This window comes from Xyrauchen texanus, chromosome 50 (assembly GCF_025860055.1).
Source record: "Xyrauchen texanus isolate HMW12.3.18 chromosome 50, RBS_HiC_50CHRs, whole genome shotgun sequence".
In the NCBI taxonomy this organism is placed as follows: domain Eukaryota; kingdom Metazoa; phylum Chordata; class Actinopteri; order Cypriniformes; family Catostomidae; genus Xyrauchen; species Xyrauchen texanus.
In genome coordinates this window covers 13,886,954-13,908,190 of record NC_068325.1, presented here as the reverse complement: position 1 = coordinate 13,908,190, position 21,237 = coordinate 13,886,954, and the positions used below count along the sequence as shown (strand labels likewise).

The window sequence follows — 21,237 nt, the reverse complement described above, 5'->3', positions numbered from 1 at the left end:
AGGTCAATTTTAATGTGGTGTGACATTTATCTTTAAGTGCATATAAATATGCAGGCATAATAAAGAGTGAACGGTAATTTAAAATAATTTAGATGCAGTATAGCATGTTACACAACTATCCATTTCAATGAAGGTATTTCATGTCAACTACCCATGTGCCTGCTTATTTTTATAAACAGGTGCGTCACGTCACTGTCATCTCAAACTATTGAGTCTTAATGTAGATAAGAGGTGCATTTCAAAAATGCTCTAGAATTTCAATTTCACAATGAATTTTTATGTTTTCAATTGAAATCATATCCTGTCAGGTAAACATCTTCTTTTGTAGTTGCCCAGAACTATATTAAACACACAAATGTGATTTATTGTCCTGTTTAAGCACACAGATCCGAGGTAATGTAGTGTAGCTTGATTAAAAACACAAACCTCACATTTTTCTGATGCAACATTCACCTTTATCCTACATCCGTCTGGTTCTTTTTCGTCTGCTGGAATGATATAAGGACACAGATGTAAGCGCACTGGCCAATGGCGAGCAGGAGGGGGCTGGGTTGGACCCCTCTGCACTCCATCCCATCTTTTAAAACTCTGGGAACTTCACAAAACTCTATCAGACTTGATTTGAAAGACAGGGAAAAACAATTTACTGCTTTGACTTTTCTGTCAAGTCACTCAAGAACTTGACCAAACCATATCTTTTTTTCTATTTCTTTCTTTCTTTTATTTCTTTTCTTATTTTTTTACACCAACAGCTGGCCATCAGTGTCAGTGGCACTATGTGGGACTTCACAGTGGTGACACTGGTGCTGTCTACCTTCTTTGTTTTGTCCCTTGCACAAGGTAAGGTACTTTAAAATAATCTACTAATGTTTTAATGAAAACATGTATGAATGTGATTAATTAAATATTATGTAACAGTTTGGATACAGCATTCAGCACTTTGGGGACTTACAAAAACAGAGTGAGGGGATGTTTATTTCACTCCATGAAGCACAGTACTGTTTCAACTTACATTGATGTAGTAATCATTTGTAAATCTATTTTTGCTTACAAAATGATTTGCCTAACCGATTCTGTATTCTGAATCCCCTAAGTATTTCAATGGACATGAATTGATTAAATTAGAAAAGTAGATTTTTTTATGCAACTAACTAGACTGCAGCTGCTATTTATTTGTCAAACTGCAATGCTTCAGCATTCAAATGAATGCCAATGTATCATCCAGTGATGTCAACACCGTTCAACGCCAACACAACAGACTCAAAAGTTGTGTGAATTGTCATAACCGACTCCACTCAATTGCTGTTTGACATTTAAGAAACTGCCAAAGTTAGAATGTGCATGCACAGTTCACTATTATATAATTCAAAATAGTAAATGTGGCACTAAGCTGCATTAATAGGTTTTCCTGCAAAGTGTTTGTATAAAGTAATTCAGATTTTGAATTCTGTCCCAACGTCACCTCCAAAACCGCTGCTTTGGAAAGTACAGTTTGACTGTGGATGAATTCAATATGACTCACTGACAGTCAGAAAATACTGGACGGCGGCCCAATGACCCAGACTGAAATTTGGAACACCACCATTTTATTCATCTCCTGGTCTCACCTCTCTCCATTCACTGTCATTCCCCTCTTGTCTCCGGTTCACCTCTGTCTATATACAGAATTTATTACCTGTTTCCCAACACGAGTAGACAGCTGCCATCATGCAGCACCCATAGCATGGAAAATAGTGCTTGACATTTCTGAGGTCTGAGTCAAGGCTTTAAAGTTCTACGGCTAAAATCTGATTTTAAATAACCAGATGTCGCTCAGTCATATAATGAGCTGCAAGCTTGTGCTTACGTGCCAGTTTCAACCAGGGCACGGTGAAGCCACTTTCAATGCTCCAAAGTAAATATTGCCACTCTCTAATCTGCTGTGAAAATAAACAAGTTATTTCCCAGATGCCTTACCTGGCTCTGAAGTTCAGCTGCCTACGTCGATCTCTGTTGCTTTGATGTGCAAACGAACACGAATGTAAGAAAGGGGGATCAAAGTCTAAATGAAATGTTACATACCTCACTTCAGAAGTATTTCAATACTTCTCATGCGTGAAGTAGTCACTACCTGATAGCAGACTGTATGCTTATAGTGTTCCTCTGTTATTAGTCTGGGTGTATTTAGCATTTTGATAAATGTACACTCCCCCAACAAATGCCACAAAACTTCAGCTTTAGGGGCTACACACTATACGTAATAAATGGAACAAAACGCAAGTGTCTCGAGCTAAATTTTTAACTTGACACGGCTTCAAAAAACATGGCATTCCTGTGTGAGACGTGGAAAAATGACCAAAGCGTCAGAAAACAGTTGCGTTCAAATGCGTTCTGTGTGAACAGCTTCTATATTTACATTGACACCTACAGTGGAGCTTCAGTTCCATGCACCCATTGATTGCCCTTATAAAATCGAGAGTTCGTGGCAAATTTGTCCATTATTACCAAAGTTTTGCTGCAGGTTCACCACTACCGGTGAAGAGCTGTAAATATCTGGAAAATTGGTATTTTGCAGCAAGTTTAAGGCTAGTTTGCCAGAACAAAATTTTTTTGGTAGGTTTACAGGTAAGGCTCTAGCATATATCACTGAACACTTTAATAGGAACACTATGGTCCTAATAAAGTGCCGACGTGGTTGTAGCCCATCCTCCTCAATGTTCGACATGTTGTGCATTCTGAAATGCTAACCTGCTCACTACAAATGTACAGAATGGTTATCTGAGTTACCGTAGCCTTTCTGTCAGCTCGAACCAGTCTCCAATGACCTCTCTCATTAACAAGGCATTTCTGTCTGCAGAACTGTTGCTCACTAGATGATTTTTGTTTTGGCACCATTCTGAGTCAACTCTAGAGACTGTGTGAAAATCCCAGGAGATCAGCAGTTACAGAAATACTCATACCAGCCCATCTGGCACCAACAATTATACCATGGTCGAAATCAAAAAAATGTCCCCATTCTGGTGGTTGATGTGAACATTAACTGAACCTCTTGACCCATATCTGCATTATTTTTTGCATTGCACTGCTGCCGCATGACTAGTTGTTGAGATAATAGCATGAATAAGTAGGTGTACTGGTGTTCCTAATAAAGTGTTGAGTGGTTGTTTGGTGATATTATTTGGTAAAATAGCTTTAGGGGAATCAATAAATATGATACTGTCAATTTCAGGCCATGTTCCATTGATTTCATCTTTGATACAGGCTTTATCCAATTTCTGGAGTTTGCATCTAACCCAAGCTTTCTCACTTGCACACACATCCCTAAAAGGTAAGCTCGGGCACTGGCACTTATCATCAGATTGTAATATGATAAAACAGTTCAAAGGCAAATGAAACTAAACAACACAAATAAATTTAAACTCACACCAATCTGGCTGGGCTTTCATTATAATTCAGTGACAATAGACCAGTTCTGTAGAATAATGGAGCACAGATGCATCAGATGAGACTACGGAACTTTCAGTCAGTGGCTCCTAATCTTCTTCTCAACCCAATCAGACAGATCTCACCATCCGAGTCTTCCATTAGAGCACACCTCAGCCAGGACATGTGCCAGATGCACAAAACTACTTCCACATGTTTGCTGATGCAGGATAAACATGCAGAAGCTCTCATTCACATTCATTAAAACATGATGGGATGTGGAATGCAATTCCGAGACTACTGCCTGGGTACAGTGCCTTCTTAAATTAAATGCCTGTGATTTCTAACAAATGCCTACTTGTTAGCAAGCTCATATCCTGTGCATTTTACATGTTAAAGACGTCTCTGTGTTTTTATGCTTTCCCCGTTTGTTGGCACCATAGCATTTTGTCAGAGTGAATTTGCTCTGAAGGGATTACATAACACACTAAAATGTTTTTAATTTTCCTTTTTGGAAGAGTTCTAGACCATTTTAATAAACTTTCAGACGTTTCAGCGAAAACACAGCACTAATGCCAGCTAATATTTGGCAACGTTTTTTTTGCTGATGTGGTTTTTGGGCTTTTTGCCACTTTTATTTATAGACAGTAGAGAGGACACATAATTATTGAGGATAACCCACCAAACAACATTCTAACTAACGTAATGTAAAGGTTAAAATAATGTTATCGGAACATCATAACAATGCTATTAGTATGTTATAAAAGTTCTCACATTGTAAGGAGAATATGTTCTTAGTTCAGCATTGTTCCTATGTCCTTTAAATCAGATTTCTTTACAGTTCTTTATGAGAGTGAAAACTGATAAAGAAGTTGGCAAATTACGTTTTAAGGAATGTTATGCTAAACTCACTCTCATTTAGAAAACTGGACATTTTTGCATTCCCACAACCACAATGTAATGTTTAGTAAAAATGTCTGGAGCGTGTGCGCTAACCGCTAGGCTAAAGCTTTGATGCAGAGCTTTTATTAAAACCTAACCCTTAAGTGTATTTTGATTAGTTTCTGGCTAGGGCAGAAAAACTCCAAACTCACATTAAAAAGGGGAATGTCTTATTAAAAAGGCACAGACTGTGATTTGCGTGAATGGATTAATTGTGTGGATGACTATTGGACATTGCGCAGACTTTATGAGGTGATGTGTGAAGTCCTAAAAGAGTAATGATACTAAACTTTACTTCATGGGATGAAAACCCTGGCAATAAGACGGGTACAGTGTAATCACAGAATTGCTGAACTAACTTAAAACCACCCCTTTGGGAGGGTCATCTCCCAAAATAAACTTGGCATAATTGTTATGGGAGGGCAGAGTTAGGAGGACACTTATGCGCTCCTAATAGGTGGTTGCATATTTTTAGTGAATGTTAACTAATTGTTTCCACTGCAAAGTAAATCATTTTTACACACCTGATCCTAATAATTCTCCGTTGATGGTTGTTGATATTACAGTGTTCCATTGAGGTCAGGGACGGTTCTATTCTAAACACACAGATCTTCTTTCTCGGAATAGAATGGACAACGTGATGTGGATATTGGCAATTATGCAACGTCCACAGTAACACATTTTCGGTTGATAACACATTTACACCTATCATCCACACTGGAAAGGCATTTTCCTCTTTCAAAAACGCTCTTTAGTACCACATACTTTGGAAAATGATGACGTTTGCATACTGTGATTGTTTCTCACGTTTTTCCAGAAAAAAAGCTTGTAGCTCCATAGTGCCGATTCTTTAGAGAGTTGCGATGACTGTTTTTTGACACTGCCTCACTTGTCAACGTTTATGGAGTGTGTGGATGATGTGAAGCTCATGAACTAAGGTTAGCTACTTAATTTCATTAAATACTTATAGTAGTTAAGATATCCTGGCGACAATTAAAATCATCATGGTGCTTCGCAGTATTTGGAAGGTCAGGAAAAGTGTGGATAGTCATTTATTGTTTTTAATAGCAACTCTACCTTGCCATTGGTCCAAACAAAACAATCAATGAGTCTTTTAGTCATTTTAGCTAGCTAGCAGGGTTTCCTTGCATCTCTATAGCTGAGTACTGCGTGGTCCATGGATTACTCTTTCTGTATTAAATGGCTTGCGCTGGCCAATCTCAACCGGTGTTCTTGTCATGCATTTTTGAGTGGAGAGAAAATGTTAGGATAACACTGTCCGTGGACAGCGAACGTTTATGGCGGGAAACGTGGCCTTATATTGGTACAGACACTGAACGTGTTTAAGTTTTGGGAAAACATCAGGGAGTACTGACGAAACTGACAGAGTTCAAAGTTAATCTGCAACGGAAATCAATGCCGTATTTGAGATGGATATAATCACAGCTAGTGGCTTGGAGTAAGTCCTACATAGCTTCTACGGTGACAGACATGTCTGCCACAGATAAGCGCTTCAGTGTGTGTGCTTTGGGCAATGCCAGTAACAATCCTCTGTGAAGACTCTGCGCCATTTCTACTTGAGGATGTTAGGCCACATCTGCTAGACAAGTCACCCCCGGAAAAATTGCATTGGTGAATGAATACCTCAGCCCATGACCAGATTTCTTTATCACAGCAAACTCTGAGAAATGTGTTCAAGCAGGTTCTGGAAAGTGGTTCAGGTATTTACTTTAGGCAGACAGGACATTCGGATCCCATGTGGCACTGGGGGCCTTCTGTCCTCCTTGTAGGATGTGGGAGTTCATCTTCTGGTAATGTCTCATCTAGAATGTATAAGGCACCATGTGTTTGTCCCCATTACTCTCTCTTTTCCTCTGGGGCCCGGGCCTGTAAGTGTCTCCAGCTTTTTAGATTAGCTTTGAGAATGGATGTGAGAATCCATTGTTCAGTTCAGATTGTAGAGCTTGCCAATAAAGCAAAAAATCTCAGTATTTTTCAGTCTTTTGATGATATTTTATGTATATCTTTATATTTATGTATTTTTAACCTGCATTTTTGTCCCAGAGACACAATTCGAGTTTTATGCACTATAGGAAATTAAGTGAATATGATCAGCCAACATTTAGAAAGCTTAGACTTTCCTTCCTAATATAGTGCATACAATTCAAAATGTAATTCTGGTTCAAAGTGACTAAAAATGATGGAGCAGGTCACATTTGCTCTGCAATGGCTTTAAATGGCAATTTTTTTCCCATCATTGCATGCAAACATAATATCTTGTTTAAAATAATCAGGGCCTTTTTGAAAATCATTTTTAATTAGACATTAAAATCAACATAACAATACATAGCAATAAAAAGCAATATTAACCTACATATATGTACAGATATATGAAATACCATTGAACATTTCGAGTATTAATGCAAACAAATCACTAATGAATAAATCTTACCATCTCTATCGGCATTCTTGAAGTTTAAATCAGAAGCTATTAAAACCTATATTAATGCTCTCATTCTCACAAGTCACTGGACAATTTATGATCCTTAATCAAGAACGTTGCATTTAGGAAACGTAATGACCGAATAAATACGTTTCCAAAATGTGGTGGCTGTGGCTCAGGTGGTAGAGCTGGTCAGCTGGCAATCACAGGGTTGGTGGTTCAATTCCTGGCCCACATGCTGAAGTGTCCTTGGGCAAGACACTGAACCCCAATTTACTCCCAATGGCAGGCTAGTGCCTTGCATGGCAGCTCTGCTGCCATTGGTGTATGTGTGAATGGGTGATTGGGACACAGTGTAAAGTGCTTTGGTAACCTCTGCAGACCATTTACCATCTAAATGCAATGTTCTTGATTCTATTCATCCATCCATTTTTTCCTTCTAGAGCAAATCGTTTTCCTAAAAATTGATGTTCACATATTTTGTGAAATTTTAAATAATACCAAACTATTAGAAGTCAAATTGTTTATTATGGTTGCAGGAGTGTTGTTTATTCATGTTTTTGAGACGTTACAGACGTATCATCCAATCACTACCAACCATGTTAAAATACATTATAAATTATAAATTCTGAATCTAAGTACTGATTACATTGTCCCATGTCTGCCAAACATGTTGACTGATCCAAACATCATCTGTAGCCTGAAACTGAATGGAAACTTTTGGTTGGATTTTAGGAGTGAATGGACTTAGCTGCATAGAGAGTTATATGATGCTCCTTTGCTCTGTATTTACTGAATGTCTTATCCTCTCAGAACAGGTTGAAATGCAACTTATTTTCATCCTAACTCCATATAAAGCCTCTGAAAGCAAACTTTTTCAGCTTTTGGATGAATCCATTGATTCTATATTAGTGTGATAATGCACTGTAAATATAGGATTTCTAAGGAATAAATGCTCTCAGGAAAAAAGTACACATTAGTGTACATTGTGTTTAGCAGCGTGGCATTTAATAAATCGCACAAATTTAAAAAATGGCATATTGGGTTAAACTAAAGACTAATCTTTCAACTGTTTTAAGGTTTCTTACCAGATGTAGTTTTGTTTATTGTTTCTCCCAAAGACAAACTCCTCTGTGATCGGCACCTTGTTGTTTGATCACATGACTCTGTACGATGAAAGATTAACCCTTTACTGACAGCCCAGAGTCTTGTTAACTGAGATCAGTCGGTTTAAATTCATTTAAATGATGCATTGTGTATTGCACAAGGTTAAAATAATCAAGGCATGTATTCCATTCAATTAACACAACGAAGAATAGTATAATTTTTATTTAGATGCACCAATCTAGCAATATATACTAATAAACAGCAATATTTACCAACACGTTTTAATAAAAAATAATGGCATTGAACATTTTTGAGAAATTAAGCGAACTAATCGCAACAAATCATTCATTTAATTAAATGAGCAGCTTGAATTGATTCATGGAAATGAATTGAGCTTACCAACTCTAATGGAATTCTTGCAGCTGAAGTTTGCATTAGATGCTATTAAAACATCATATTAAAACGTCTTAATGCTTTCACATTCATAAGTCGTGAAACAAGAAAATGAATGATCAGAAAATTAATCAAAGATACTTCATGGTTCAGTTAAAATTATTTTAATATTCACAATGTCTCAGTGTTGTTTGTATCACTGGCAAAATCATTGCCAATATATCGTAAATATTTGACATATCGCCCAGTCCAATCAGACAGCAGTTCTTTTCCATATGTTTCCTATATGAAAGGATATCATTAGGTGCAGTGACCAAATGTGTCCTTAGGCCAATCACGATATCAGATAATAGGTGCAAACGCAAAACTGGCCTACTTTGTCGTCTTAGCATTCAGTGGTGTCTTTAGTGAAATCGGGACCATAGTCCAGACCTGTAGACACCGCTGGATTCTGAGCAAATAAAAGTAGGCCAGTGGTTCCAATTGGACTCAATGGTGGCACCATTGCTAAGAGTGCGCACACACAAAAATCAGCCACCCATGGGGCAGCACTTAAATATTGAATGTCTTCTGCAAACTTACCATTTAATGTGAAGCCAAGTGAGATTTTCCGATCACATTTAGTGTGCAACCTAAGGAACATGCAAGGAATACTTTGTTCTGATCCATTACATTGCAAATTATATTGCACTGTTATAGATCAAACAACAGCTCTTCTTTCCAATGTTACAATTTTATGAAAAAATGTAGTCCCTAAGGAGGTCAGTGTTCCTTTTAGATTTTGTTAATCCATTAAGCAGCCGTTATTCCTTTTGTGGAAGCTGTAGCACCTTTTGTGATGATGTAGTGTAATAAATGTTGCCTTCCCACAGGACCGATCTGGGACAGCTCAAGTCTTCGAAGGTTAAACCAAACAGACAGGAACAGAAAGCTGGCTTACAACAGCCTCTTCGAACCACAGACCACAGGTTGTTATTGCTAAATTATCATGCTCTCTTTATGCAATCAACTAATTTGTGGTGTTTTACTCAATCCAAACCGCGTTCCTTTGTGATTTTAAAAATAAATTCAAAGTTATAAAATAATCTGTGTTATCTGTCTCCATTAAATGTGAGCCCTCACGATTAAGGCATATGGTATAATGCTGGAACAATAATACATTGATGTGTAAAATAGTTTACACATACTCTTAATTGGAAAAAGAGAATAAGTTGTCTGTACTTAGAAAATTCCAACAGCTCCATCTTCCTTGAATAAAGTCATCCAATTCATTCCTCCCATGGGAGAGCTTGAAATGAAGCAATAAGCACATTTGTGAGAGATGGATTGTATACTGTTAATGCAATGCAGAGAGCTGGACTGATCTGAATAAAGTAAACTCAGCAAATGGAATGCAAATTGGGGCAGAGATATTTGTCGGAATCCAAGGATCCAACCCTTGGAAACAGATTGCTCAATCTCGTAGGGCACATCACTGGGTCATTGGCAACAGTAGACTGTTCTTGTCAAATGTCTCACATCTCACTTTTTCTTTGTTCTGGGTAACACAGGTGTGACAGAGTGGACATCCTGGTTTAACATTGACCATCCGGGAGGAAACGGCGACTACGAGAGGTTAGAAGCCATTCGCTTCTACTATCGGGAAAGAGTCTGCTCTCGACCTGTAGCCATGGAGGCTCGTACCACAGACTGGGTGTCAGCTACGGATACAGGAGAGGTGGTACATTCCAGCCTGGAGAAGGGCTTCTGGTGCATCAATAAGGAGCAGCCATCTGGCCGCAGTTGTTCTAATTACCATGTGCGATTCCAGTGTCCACCAGGTACTATAAGTCAAGAGACAATACAACAGTAGTAGAGTAGTAGTAGTAGTAGCAGTAGAGAAGTGTATTCCATACAGAGGCATTTGCATTAAAACATATGAGGGTACAACAGTTTACGATACCCTGTAAAGCCAAAACACAATAATTATGCCAAGACTGAATTTTTTTTGGACTGTCCAGCCAAATGTGGATTATCGTATTTTCTCAATAGTCTAAAGGGGGGTCGCACATTGGCCCTGGCAGAGAGACAACATTCAGTGTTCTAAAATTCAAAACCAGTGTATTCTATTTTTTTAACTTTGCACAATGTTGCTGCCATTCGACATGCATTGATTCAACGGAGTCCAGCTATAACTTCCGGGGCTGCTTAAAAGTCTTCTGCACTACTAAGCGCCACTCACATAATTTGACCTAAAAATATTTTTTAGATACACACAAACATTTTGAATGCCCTGTTTGGTTAACGTTCCCAGTCAGGCTAGCTAGCTTACGTAAATTAGCTAACTAAATAGATAGTTACTATGTAACTTCAACTGCTACCCCTAGACTACAGAGAACTGTCAAAATATTACCAGATTTATCAATGTGATAAATGTATTACATATTGAACAATATGTAGTTACTGCATTTAGTCTTTTTAGTATCTAGAGGTTAGATGAGATTGTTTATCATTGTTGCTCTTTGTTTCTTGAGTTCACTCATTCTGGACCGACTGGAGCACATGGGCGCCTTGCTCTGCCACTGCTTGTAATGATGTTGGAATTCAAGTCCGTCAGAGGAAATGCATGAACACACAACCTCTGCCTCTGCTACTTTCGCCCGTCTGTGTGGGGCCTCACATTGAAAGGAGAGAGTGTTCGACACCACCATGTCAAGGTTAATACAGCAAGAGATCGTTTCCATTCTTATAATTATTTAGTAGTACACAGTAAATTGCTTAAAACATGTATTCACTTGCCTTCATCAATGTTCTTTGCTGGTTTCACTAGCTTCCCTGCTGATTAAAAATAAATCCTTAGATTTATCCCTAATCCAACATATTTTAATGGTCTTAGATGGTTTAAGATGGTCAAGTTGGCCTTCCAGCCTGCCCCAAACACTTCTAAAACCAGCAAACCAATTTAGACTGGTTTTTAGCCGTTTTTATTCCCCAGATGGGTTGGATAAAGCTACATTATTAGACAACATTTAGCTTATTTTGTCATTTTGTGCTCTTTATATGAAATATGTTCAAATGTTTTAATTTGTCGCATGTCTGAATCACCTGGCAACATTTTACACCGGGCTCAGAATTGAGGCTTATTTTCCAGTCATGCTCGTGAGCGATCACATCCCACTGACATTTACATGACACATGTGGTGCCCAATTAGCTGGCTAAGCCCAAACATGTTTCTGTATGTTCAGAGATCTGTTGTCTTTGATCATAAAATCAATGCAACCAGAATGCAGTTATCTATCCTGACATGGTTTAGCTAAACAGGGTGATGTGATACATATGGTGTCATAACTATTTATTCACCACTTTTTTCCCAAAAAATTTCTGACTTAACAGCTATGTGGAGTCAATGGGGTTTGTGGAGCGCTTGCTCTGTGACCTGTGGTAAGGGTCGTAAGACAAGAAGAAGGACCTGTCACAGAACCTCAACTAAGATTCAGTGTACAGGACGACCCATAGAGGTCCAGAAGTGTGGAGATGCATGTCCAGGTACTGTGTATAAAAAAACATTCTATGAGACCAGAAGAAAATGTTATGGCAGGAGACCTTTGCATTCCATTTAGTCTTATTTTGGTCTGTTTAATATTTCAAAAACTTCCTTTTCTTATGGGAGAAAACCCTAATAAAGTAAAAAGGGTTTCTCTAAATTGTTTACAGTGTTGTGCAAGCGTATCTGTCCAGGGGGACGTCCCAGCGAAGACTGCAACTACTGTATCTGTGAGGGACAGACACTGCATGGGGAGGTCTTCAGCATTACAGGTGTGCCAGTGGCTGATGCTACAGTGGCTCTGGCTAGCCAACCCAAGATCAACCGTGCCCAAACTGATGCTAAGGGTCAGTTCAAGATTGTTGGACTTTGCTCCAGCCCTCAGACCCAAGTGATCATCACAAAGCAGAAATTTGCTCCTGTCACTGTCCCTGTTGCCATCAACAGCAGTGATGCACTCTGGATACGGGCCGTCCTGAGGTCATCAGGTAAGTATATTAAAAGTACAAAAGATAACACTGAACAATAAGGTTCTATACGTTAACATAGTTCATGATGCCTCATGCATAAACTTAAAATGAACCATGTTTTTTTACAGCATTATTGGTTCCTCTGTTTTATGTCTTACAGAGAAGCCATATATTGTTAAGCATCCAGAAGACAAAGTACGTTATGAGGGACAACGTGCAACCCTTTGCTGTAGAGCAACAGGAAACCCTAAACCTGAAAAATATTACTGGTAAAGAAACAATGAAGTTTATAATTGCATTTTCTCACAACTTGCAATATTACCACAATAACATAAAATATGAATTTGTTTGATCTGAAGGTACCACAATGGAACCTTATTGAACCGCACAATATTCAAGTACGACGAAGATTTGAAATTGCGTGACCTGAAACCAGAGCAGTCGGGCCAATATCACTGCAAAGCAAGTAGTCTGACAGGCAGCATTAAGTCTACTTCAGCCCTACTTACTGTTTTCGGTAAGTGCAGATCCATTTTAGCAGTCAACAGGGATGTGTCATTATAGCACTTTTGTAAAATGTCATTAAAGAAGAAAAATAACCCCATTAAATACTGAGGTCTCTGATGAAATACTAAGGACTTTAATGCCTAGTGACATGTTGGGTACAATGTTTTATTATTTTTAAGTTGGTAGAAATCACCACATTCTAAACAAGGTATAACTGGCAAGACGTCACAGTGAACTAAAATCCTTAAATCCCACCCGTTCAGAGCACTCCATATTAAAGTGAAATCCAAACCCCACCATAAATTCTCCTATTATTTTCATCTTCAGACAAGTATGCATTTCCACATTTGCACACAAAACTACACATTGTAAAAATTCCCTTGATGCTTGTTATCCAAGATATAGATTGTCAGAAATAGTCTGCTGAAAAGCAATCAGTCCTAGATTTTGTTGCGGGATCTCTCAGGTTCTTAATCATTTTGGCATTCGAAATGTGCTTTGGTGAATGAAACACTAGCACCTGTCACAGCAGGTTACTTAATGGAGGATGATTAATGTGTTTTGTATTCACTATTGCATTTAAACAACAGCTACAGTAGATACGTTTTCCATAAATTTAATTTCAACCTCAAATAAAATTACATGGCTGCTCTCTCAAATAAATTTGATGAGGGAAGGTCATTTGAAAGGGAAAACTGTGTTCTTATGAGTAAATGAAAATAATGACCGATGTCATTAATATGGAGTTACAGAACTGTAAACTGTAGATCATAAGTTTTAATCACAAACAATAATTTGCCAAGTCATCACCCACCCTTTACAGTTCAATGATGCAGCTTTATTTGAGTTCTTAATTATGTTTTCATACCCATAATTATTTGATGCACTTTTTACCTGAAATAGTTATTAAGATTTTAGTTTTAGACAAAGTGGTATTTTATGCCTCTGGCTGTCTGTCCTGTATGAATGTCCATCTGTATGCATGGAAAATGTATCACACTGACTACAAATTTCCTATTTCACAGCTAAAGGAACACCAGCATGCAACTCTACACCTGACAATCACTTGATCAAATTGCCACAAGACTGCAGGCAATTTGGAACAGACTCCAAGTATTACAATGCAGGTCGCTGTCCACACAACAAGTGCCCTGGGTCACTGGATTTCGATATGCGTTGTAGAGATGGATCTGGCTACTGTTGTGGGGTCAAACAAATGGAGGCCAGAAAGATCAACTGTGGCCGGTACACCCTGCCTATTAAGGTTGTGAGTGAATGTGGCTGTCAGACCTGTGCAGAGCCCAAAGTTCTCGTACGCGGCAGGGTGGTTGCAACAGACAATGATGAACCCTTGCGCTTTGGACACATTTACATAGGCAAAGAGCGGATAGGTACCACAGGATATCAGGGTGGCTTCACAATTCAGGTGTCTCCAGACACCTTACGACTTGTAGTAAACTTTGTGGACCCCTCTGAAAAATTCATTGATACAGTCAAGGTATTAATCTTTGACAAGAGAGGAGGTGCAGTCTATCATGACGTAAAAGTGATGAGAAAGAAGGAACCTATTGACATCAATGCTGGTGAAACCAACACCATTTATCTGGGTGAAATAAAAGACGAGGAACCTATTGGTCAACTGGTCATACCTCCGAACTCTTTCCACAAAAACACAGGGGAAGTATATGAAGGGACCGTTAAGGCCAGCGTCACATTCCTTGACCCCCGCAACATCACCATGGCTCCCGCGGCCCCTGGTGATCTCAACTTTGTAGATAATGAGGGAGAAATGCTTCCTCTCAGGACGTATGGAATGTTTTCAGTTGATTTCCGAGATGAGGCAAACCAGGAGATTCTAGGAGCTGGTGGAGTCCAAGTTCTCCTTGATACAGAGCATGTCAAAATGCAGGAGCATATCCCTACAATGAAACTCTGGTCCCTCAATCCAGACACAGGCATTTGGGAGGAAGAAAGTAACTTTCAGCCCACACAAACTTCCGTTGCTGGCAATGGGAGGAACAAAAGAGAGGAGCGCACCTTCTTGATAGGAAATTTGGAAATCAGGGAACGTAGGTTGTTCAACCTTGATGTACCTGAAAATCGTCGCTGCTATGTCAAGGTGCGGGCGTATATGAGCGACAAATTCCTGCCCACTGAGCAACTAGAGGGGGTGGTAATAAACTTGATTAACCTGGAGCCTAAGGCTGGCTACTCGTCAAATCCAAGGGCCTGGGGTCGCTTCGACAGTGTGATAACAGGACCAAATGGTGCTTGCCTGCCAGCCTTCTGCGATGCTCAGAGGTCTGACGCATACACAGCTTATGTAACAGCTATAATGGGGGGTGAGGAACTAGAAGCAGCCCCCTCAACACCAAAAATGAACCCAAACATTATTGGTGTCTCTCAGCCATACTTGGGAAAGTTAGATTACCAGCGCTCAGATCATGATGATCCGGCACTTAAAAACACAGCTTTCCGAATTAACTTAGCCAAACCAAACCCAAATAATTTTGATGAAACAAATGGACCAATATATGCTTACCAGAGTTTAATAGCATGCGAAAATGCACCTGTTGATGCCAACCACTTCCGTTTTTTCCGGGTCGAAAAAGATAAATATGAGTATAATGTGGTACCATTTCAGGAGAGTGACCTTACGTCTTGGACTGGGGACTACATCTCCTGGTGGCCAAACCCACAGGAGTTCAGGGCTTGTTACATCAAAGTTAAGATTCATGGAGCTTCAGAAGTCATGGTAAGATCGAGAAACCTTGGTGGCACTCATCCTCAAACAAGAGGTCAGTTATATGGGATTAGAGACATTCGTAGCACCCGTGACATTCACCATCCAAACACATCCGCTGCTTGTCTTGAGTTTAAGTGCAGCGGAATGCTTTTTGATCAAGGTATGGTTGACAGGTCACTAATTTCTGTCATTCCACAAGGCAATTGTCGTCGGATAGGCATCAACAGCCTCTTGCAAGAGTATCTGATAAAGCATCCTCCTGTTGTTCAGAACAACGAGTCTCACACGTTTAATATGCTAGCTCCTGTTGATCCCCTCGGACACAATTACGGAATATACACTGTCACAGACCAAAATCCACGAGTTGCCAAAGAGATTGCCATTGGCCGCTGCTTTGATGGTACTTCAGATGGTTTCTCCAGGGAGATGAAGTCAGATTCTGGAGTGGCACTGACTTTCAGTTGCCCCAAACGAACTGTGAATCGTGAGAGTTTATTCCAGCGCTTGCAAACAAATCCTGGTCTAACACTAACACAGATGGCCCGAGAGATGAGGGAGTCCCAGGGATTGCAAGTCAGAAGAGGGTCAACTCAAATGGTGGCCTATCCTTTTGGCCAACAGGGCAGTAGCCAGAACCGCAGAGCCACGAATACTAACAGAAGAAGACCTACTACGAGGACACAACCAAGACAATAGATCTTGCTTTAGGTGAGTCCTCTACACTTTATTTTAAATAATTTCAAGATGTATATCTTTGATGAATGTCATGTTTATGCTTGTTATCCTCATGTAGGTCTTATGTGGTTGACGAGAATGAAGAAAAAAGAATAACAAAACCTGCAGTGGAAATTCCAAGCTTGGCCAGCCTGGTGATATTGGATGCTCTGTCCTAACTGAGCAATATCCTTACCTGATATGTCTTTAATTTACAAATTCATTGAAACTGACTGGAGTCTTCCACTGATATTAGACAAAATGGGTGAGACAAGTCTGTATGGGTTGAGGTCAGATGTGATGACTGCTAATTTCTGCTTTTGTCAGTGACATACATACGTGAGAGAACTCTGTGTTATGCAAAGAATCAGACTCAAGGCAGAAAAGATGCCCTTTCATTCTCACCTCCTTTTTCACAGTCATCAGTCTGACCAAAGCATGACTGACCCCAGCCAAGAATAGCATCCCTTAACAGAATGGATCTCCAAGGTAGACTAAACAAACCTGTGGTGAGACATAAATTATACAATGATTTGCACTCTTCATCGTTTTAACCATTATGGCTGGCCTAATAACAAGTGTTCTTTTTATATGAAATCCAACGTATATATATATCACAGTGATTGAATCTCATTCTGTATATTGTTTCTTGTAGGTCTCTGTCTGTCTTTTAAAGTGCAATATTGTGTTCCAAATGACTTGAGAGCCCTAACTAAAATGTCCTATGGTATGATCCAAACAACCATAGGTCTGTTAAACATGTTGGGCAAATAAAATCCCTCAGTGAGAGTATATTTACATTTCAAATTAAATAGCACCTGTTTATTACTTAGTGCTAGGGAATCTGAGCATACTGTTAAGCAAAAGTCAGATTGTAAAAGCCATAAAAGCAACCACACATATTTAGCCAGCTGAAAATGCAACATCATGCAGTTGCTGTATTTTAACTCTCCGTGGAAATAATTATGGATAACAATTACAAAAATCCAATTGTGTCATAGGTAACATTGGAAATAGTATTTCATTATGGTAATTTGTCCCACACTATGCTTTGATTTGTCTAATCCTTTACATTTGTAGAGTAGAGTAGAATTTTAAAGCAGCAAGTTAATTGTGTTGAAGGATTAGAATGCATGTTTTAACAGAAAAGGCTGCAAATGTTTATTGTCTGTGTATCAAGAGATGTACAGCTGGCCCAATCTAAATAATCCAGCATATCAAATAATGAACTGGTGAGAATATACTAAAGAAACAAGAGTGTCTTCAAGAAAATAATGCCATATAGTGTTTACACAGTATACTATAGCAACGTTTTCTCTAAAATTCCAGTTTAGCGCAATTTGCTAAGCAAAATTGCTAAATATCCTAATGCCTGACATTGAAATCTGAGGGATTTAAGAGATTACAATAGTTATGTAAAGATGTGTCATAAATAGCAGTACCTATTTTCTATTATTAGCAGTGTGTAGAAGAAGCTAGAAGTCATCCACATTATTTCGTTTAAAATGTTAAACTCATTGCGAAAGCACAAGCCTAAAAACATCATGTTTTTATCCCAGACATTCTCACCTGTAAGTGATGCTGAGTCAAACATTTGTAACTTGAAGAACTTTATCTAAACTTTTGTAACTTTGTAACATATCCAGTTAAAGCAACCTTTGGTCTTTCATTATATCTATGCTGTACCATTTTATTTTCAAAGGCAAGCTGGGAACAGGGATAAATATGGTGCTAAAAAATTTTTGGCCTCCAGTTAGCTTTTAAAAAACTGTCTGTCCTCTCTTCACTGTCTGGTTGGTCTCAGGGAGACTATAACTTTTCCAGTATTATTCTCTGGCAAGATGTGCATTGATAACTCTACCATTTTCTTTGCTATAAGCCGAGAGTTGAATAGCTGCCTTTGTGCACTCAGACTCTTCATGCTTGCTTCTTGAATGCATTACATAAATCAATTCCTGAAAAATCCATGCAAATAATAGTGTAACTTATATTGCATGAAACTGCCCATCTTGCAATCTCTAAAGTCAGATTTATGTGTAAATTGTGGATTAAAATGTATGTCAGTTTTAACAGAATGTAAATAAAGATATCTTGTAAACATGTTTTCTTGACATTGGCCTTATTACTTCATACAATGTATTGAAAAACATGTACAATTAGCAGAAATTATATGCAGGCACCCAACACAGGCTTTATAAAACATAATAATATACAGTATTATGTGACAGGGATAACCTTTGTGGTTTAGATAATCTTAAAAATGCTGATAAAAGGGGTACGATTCTACAAAATATCCATATTATTGTATTGCACATATAAAAGTACAAGGAAATGTAAGGTTTAAAGTGAGTTGACAAAGTAATTAATAGAAATTCTCATAAGCACTCATAAGTTTATCCCCTCCGCTAAAAGTAATTTCTACCCAATACTCAAGACGGTTAGTTCTAGGAGGGTATAGTTATGTCATGTTACAACTGTAAACATTTATTACAACCCTATAGAGAAACACATTAGCATCTTTGGAGTGCAACCGATTATTAACCTGAACCAATCTGACTAATTAAGCTGCTGAAATACCTCTGACTAAATAAATGCTCTGTGAAACCCCATTATACCTGAGCTCAGTACATGTTGTATAGCCTATAATTATATTGGCGACAAAACTAAATATTGTATTAACTGAGCAAAGACTTCAGTTTTCTTTGACCAGACCGAAAGGTTGTAACGACAGATTGCTTGCGTGCTTGACGTACACATTGCCATTTTCTAATTTCAGTCCATATACCTGTTGCTAATAAAGAAATAGGAACAAACTATACATTTTAATGAATAAATAAAACTGAGAACTCCTGCAATGCATCACATTCTCTATTTCTCCTTGATTAGCTGTAAAACCCTGAAGCTCAGATGGTGTTTTGATATACAAGCAAGGTGGATGTTAACCAGTGGTGGGAATAATGTCTAATTACTGCACATTTCAAGGTGTCGAGCCCCCCGTGACATAATCATGGATTGTTTTATAGAGTCTCTGGACTGACTTTCACTGTCACATCTAACAGCCCAATTGTTCATGTTCCCAGCGTGAGATAACACATTTCATCTGTTTATTAAAAGCAGATGTTTGACAAAATTAAAATGTGCCAAAATGAGTCTTATAATGAGACTTTCCATTAGCCTGTATGTTTGGCAGCACCAACATTTGTCATTTCTGTTGACGTGTAATCTACTACTGTATAAGATCCTGTTTGGTGCCATATGAACTTTAAGTGATGGTACAAAAAAATTTGGTTTTAATAATAACTTCAACGTTTTTGGGCAATGCTGAATTATCGACTATTGCTCTCTTGGTTGAAAGTAAAAGAAATGAAATAGCTGATTTCCTTTTATTCCTCAGTAATGTTTTTTTGTTAATCTCTTAGACCAATTAATTTTTGCTTGAACCAACCCTTTACTAAGAGTTTATTAGTGCCCAAGCACTGAAAGTGCAGAGGCCCTATTGTTCTTCTAAGGATTATTATTATTATTATTTATTATTATTATTCATCACTAATCTTTCTGTTTCGCATAATTTGTCCTTTGCTGGATTATAATTTTTTCCATATTGGGAATATAATCAAAGTTTGCGTAAGTAGACGTGTTGTGGGTTTGGGGGAGGGGGGTTGGCTATTAAAAATGTAACATTTTAATTTAATTCTGCTCAAATGAACGAAATGACTTGAATAAAGATTCTTTCATTTTGCCGAACGAGACTCAAAGATCCAATTCAGTAAAATGATCTGATATTCCCATCACTAGTCCTTGGTACACTCATGCACATAGTATCAGCAGCTCACTCATCAGACTCCTCGGTAATCCTCTGCAAACTTCGACAGTTCGTGGGACCGGCTCATTCGGTTCTTTTTGAGTCAGACATGACCGATGAGCTGACTTTAGATTCTGCCTGTAGGTTGATTTGTTAATTTCAAACGGGTTCTTTGGTTCAATAACCGGTCTAGTAAAGGCCCAGGCATACTTCTCTTTGAGTGTTCCAGTCGTGTGCGCAAAGCTTTGAAACTATACCTCACGTGGATGAGCACAAATGGACGCATTCGACACATGCGCAGTACAACTGCTTTGTTATATGCTACCAGATGTTGGAGGGCAGCACCGAGTCGTGTCATTTACAGGATATCCGCTCTGAAAGATAAAGAAGAAAAACTGAGGATCTGCCATTAGAGGAATCAATAACAACAACAAAACGATGGAGAAGGATATGTTCTTCAACTACTGCTCCACAGTACAGCCCAAATGTGCGTATTGCCACCTAGTGAACTCTTCTATCTCAACAGTCAACCTGGCGCATGCGCATTTGTCCGTGCAGACAGAAAAATCTGGCTGCACATGGACACTGTGTGGATATTCGCGGACACTCCTGATGACCAACTCATTCGTTTCGAACTCGGTCTCATGCTAATAGTCATCTGCATTTAGTTTTGTTTATATGATACATAAGTTAAGGAAATTTGGATTTCTTGAAAATGTCCATCACATTTCGCTACATAATTAATTAAGTCTAATCAAAATATACAAACAAAACTAGAAAATGAATGTATAATTAATAATTTGTATTAGTAACATAATTGAGTATAAATGCATACTCAAGACCTTCATTTGCAAATATTTTAAATAATTCAATAAATAACACAGAAACCAACATCTCTTGGTTTATAAATGTTTTATGCGGCTACTGCCATTAATGATTCAACACATAGCATGTCCTCTGTAATCTTCGACAGTTAGTGGGACTGACTCATTCGGTTCTTTTTGAGTCTGACCTTTCGACGTTCTGCGTAGCCAGTAGTACACTTACTTCAGCTGTGTATCTTACGTCATCAACCAGGAAAGAAAAGACACACATCCATGTCACGTCCATCAGATGAATAGATCAACGTTGTTTCTTGGACAGCTCAGAGGAAACGCTCTCATCTTCTTGAGTAGTCACTAAGGTGG

At 38.5% G+C, this 21,237-nt stretch overlaps 1 protein-coding gene across 1 annotated transcript; it reads left to right on the top strand.

Moving 5' to 3' along the window:
• The first annotated feature begins 635 nt into the window (after nucleotides 1–635).
• On the top strand, nucleotides 636–18,344 carry cilp2 (cartilage intermediate layer protein 2). Its single transcript, XM_052124473.1, has 10 exons — nucleotides 636–840; nucleotides 9,160–9,255; nucleotides 9,838–10,107; nucleotides 10,801–10,983; nucleotides 11,661–11,813; nucleotides 11,982–12,299; nucleotides 12,442–12,550; nucleotides 12,641–12,798; nucleotides 13,814–16,242; nucleotides 16,328–18,344. Exons 1-9 carry the CDS (start codon nucleotides 777–779, stop codon nucleotides 16,228–16,230), a joined length of 3,768 nt encoding a protein of 1,255 aa, XP_051980433.1. The 5' UTR covers nucleotides 636–776; the 3' UTR covers nucleotides 16,231–16,242; nucleotides 16,328–18,344.
• Nucleotides 18,345–21,237: the final 2,893 nt, after the last annotated feature.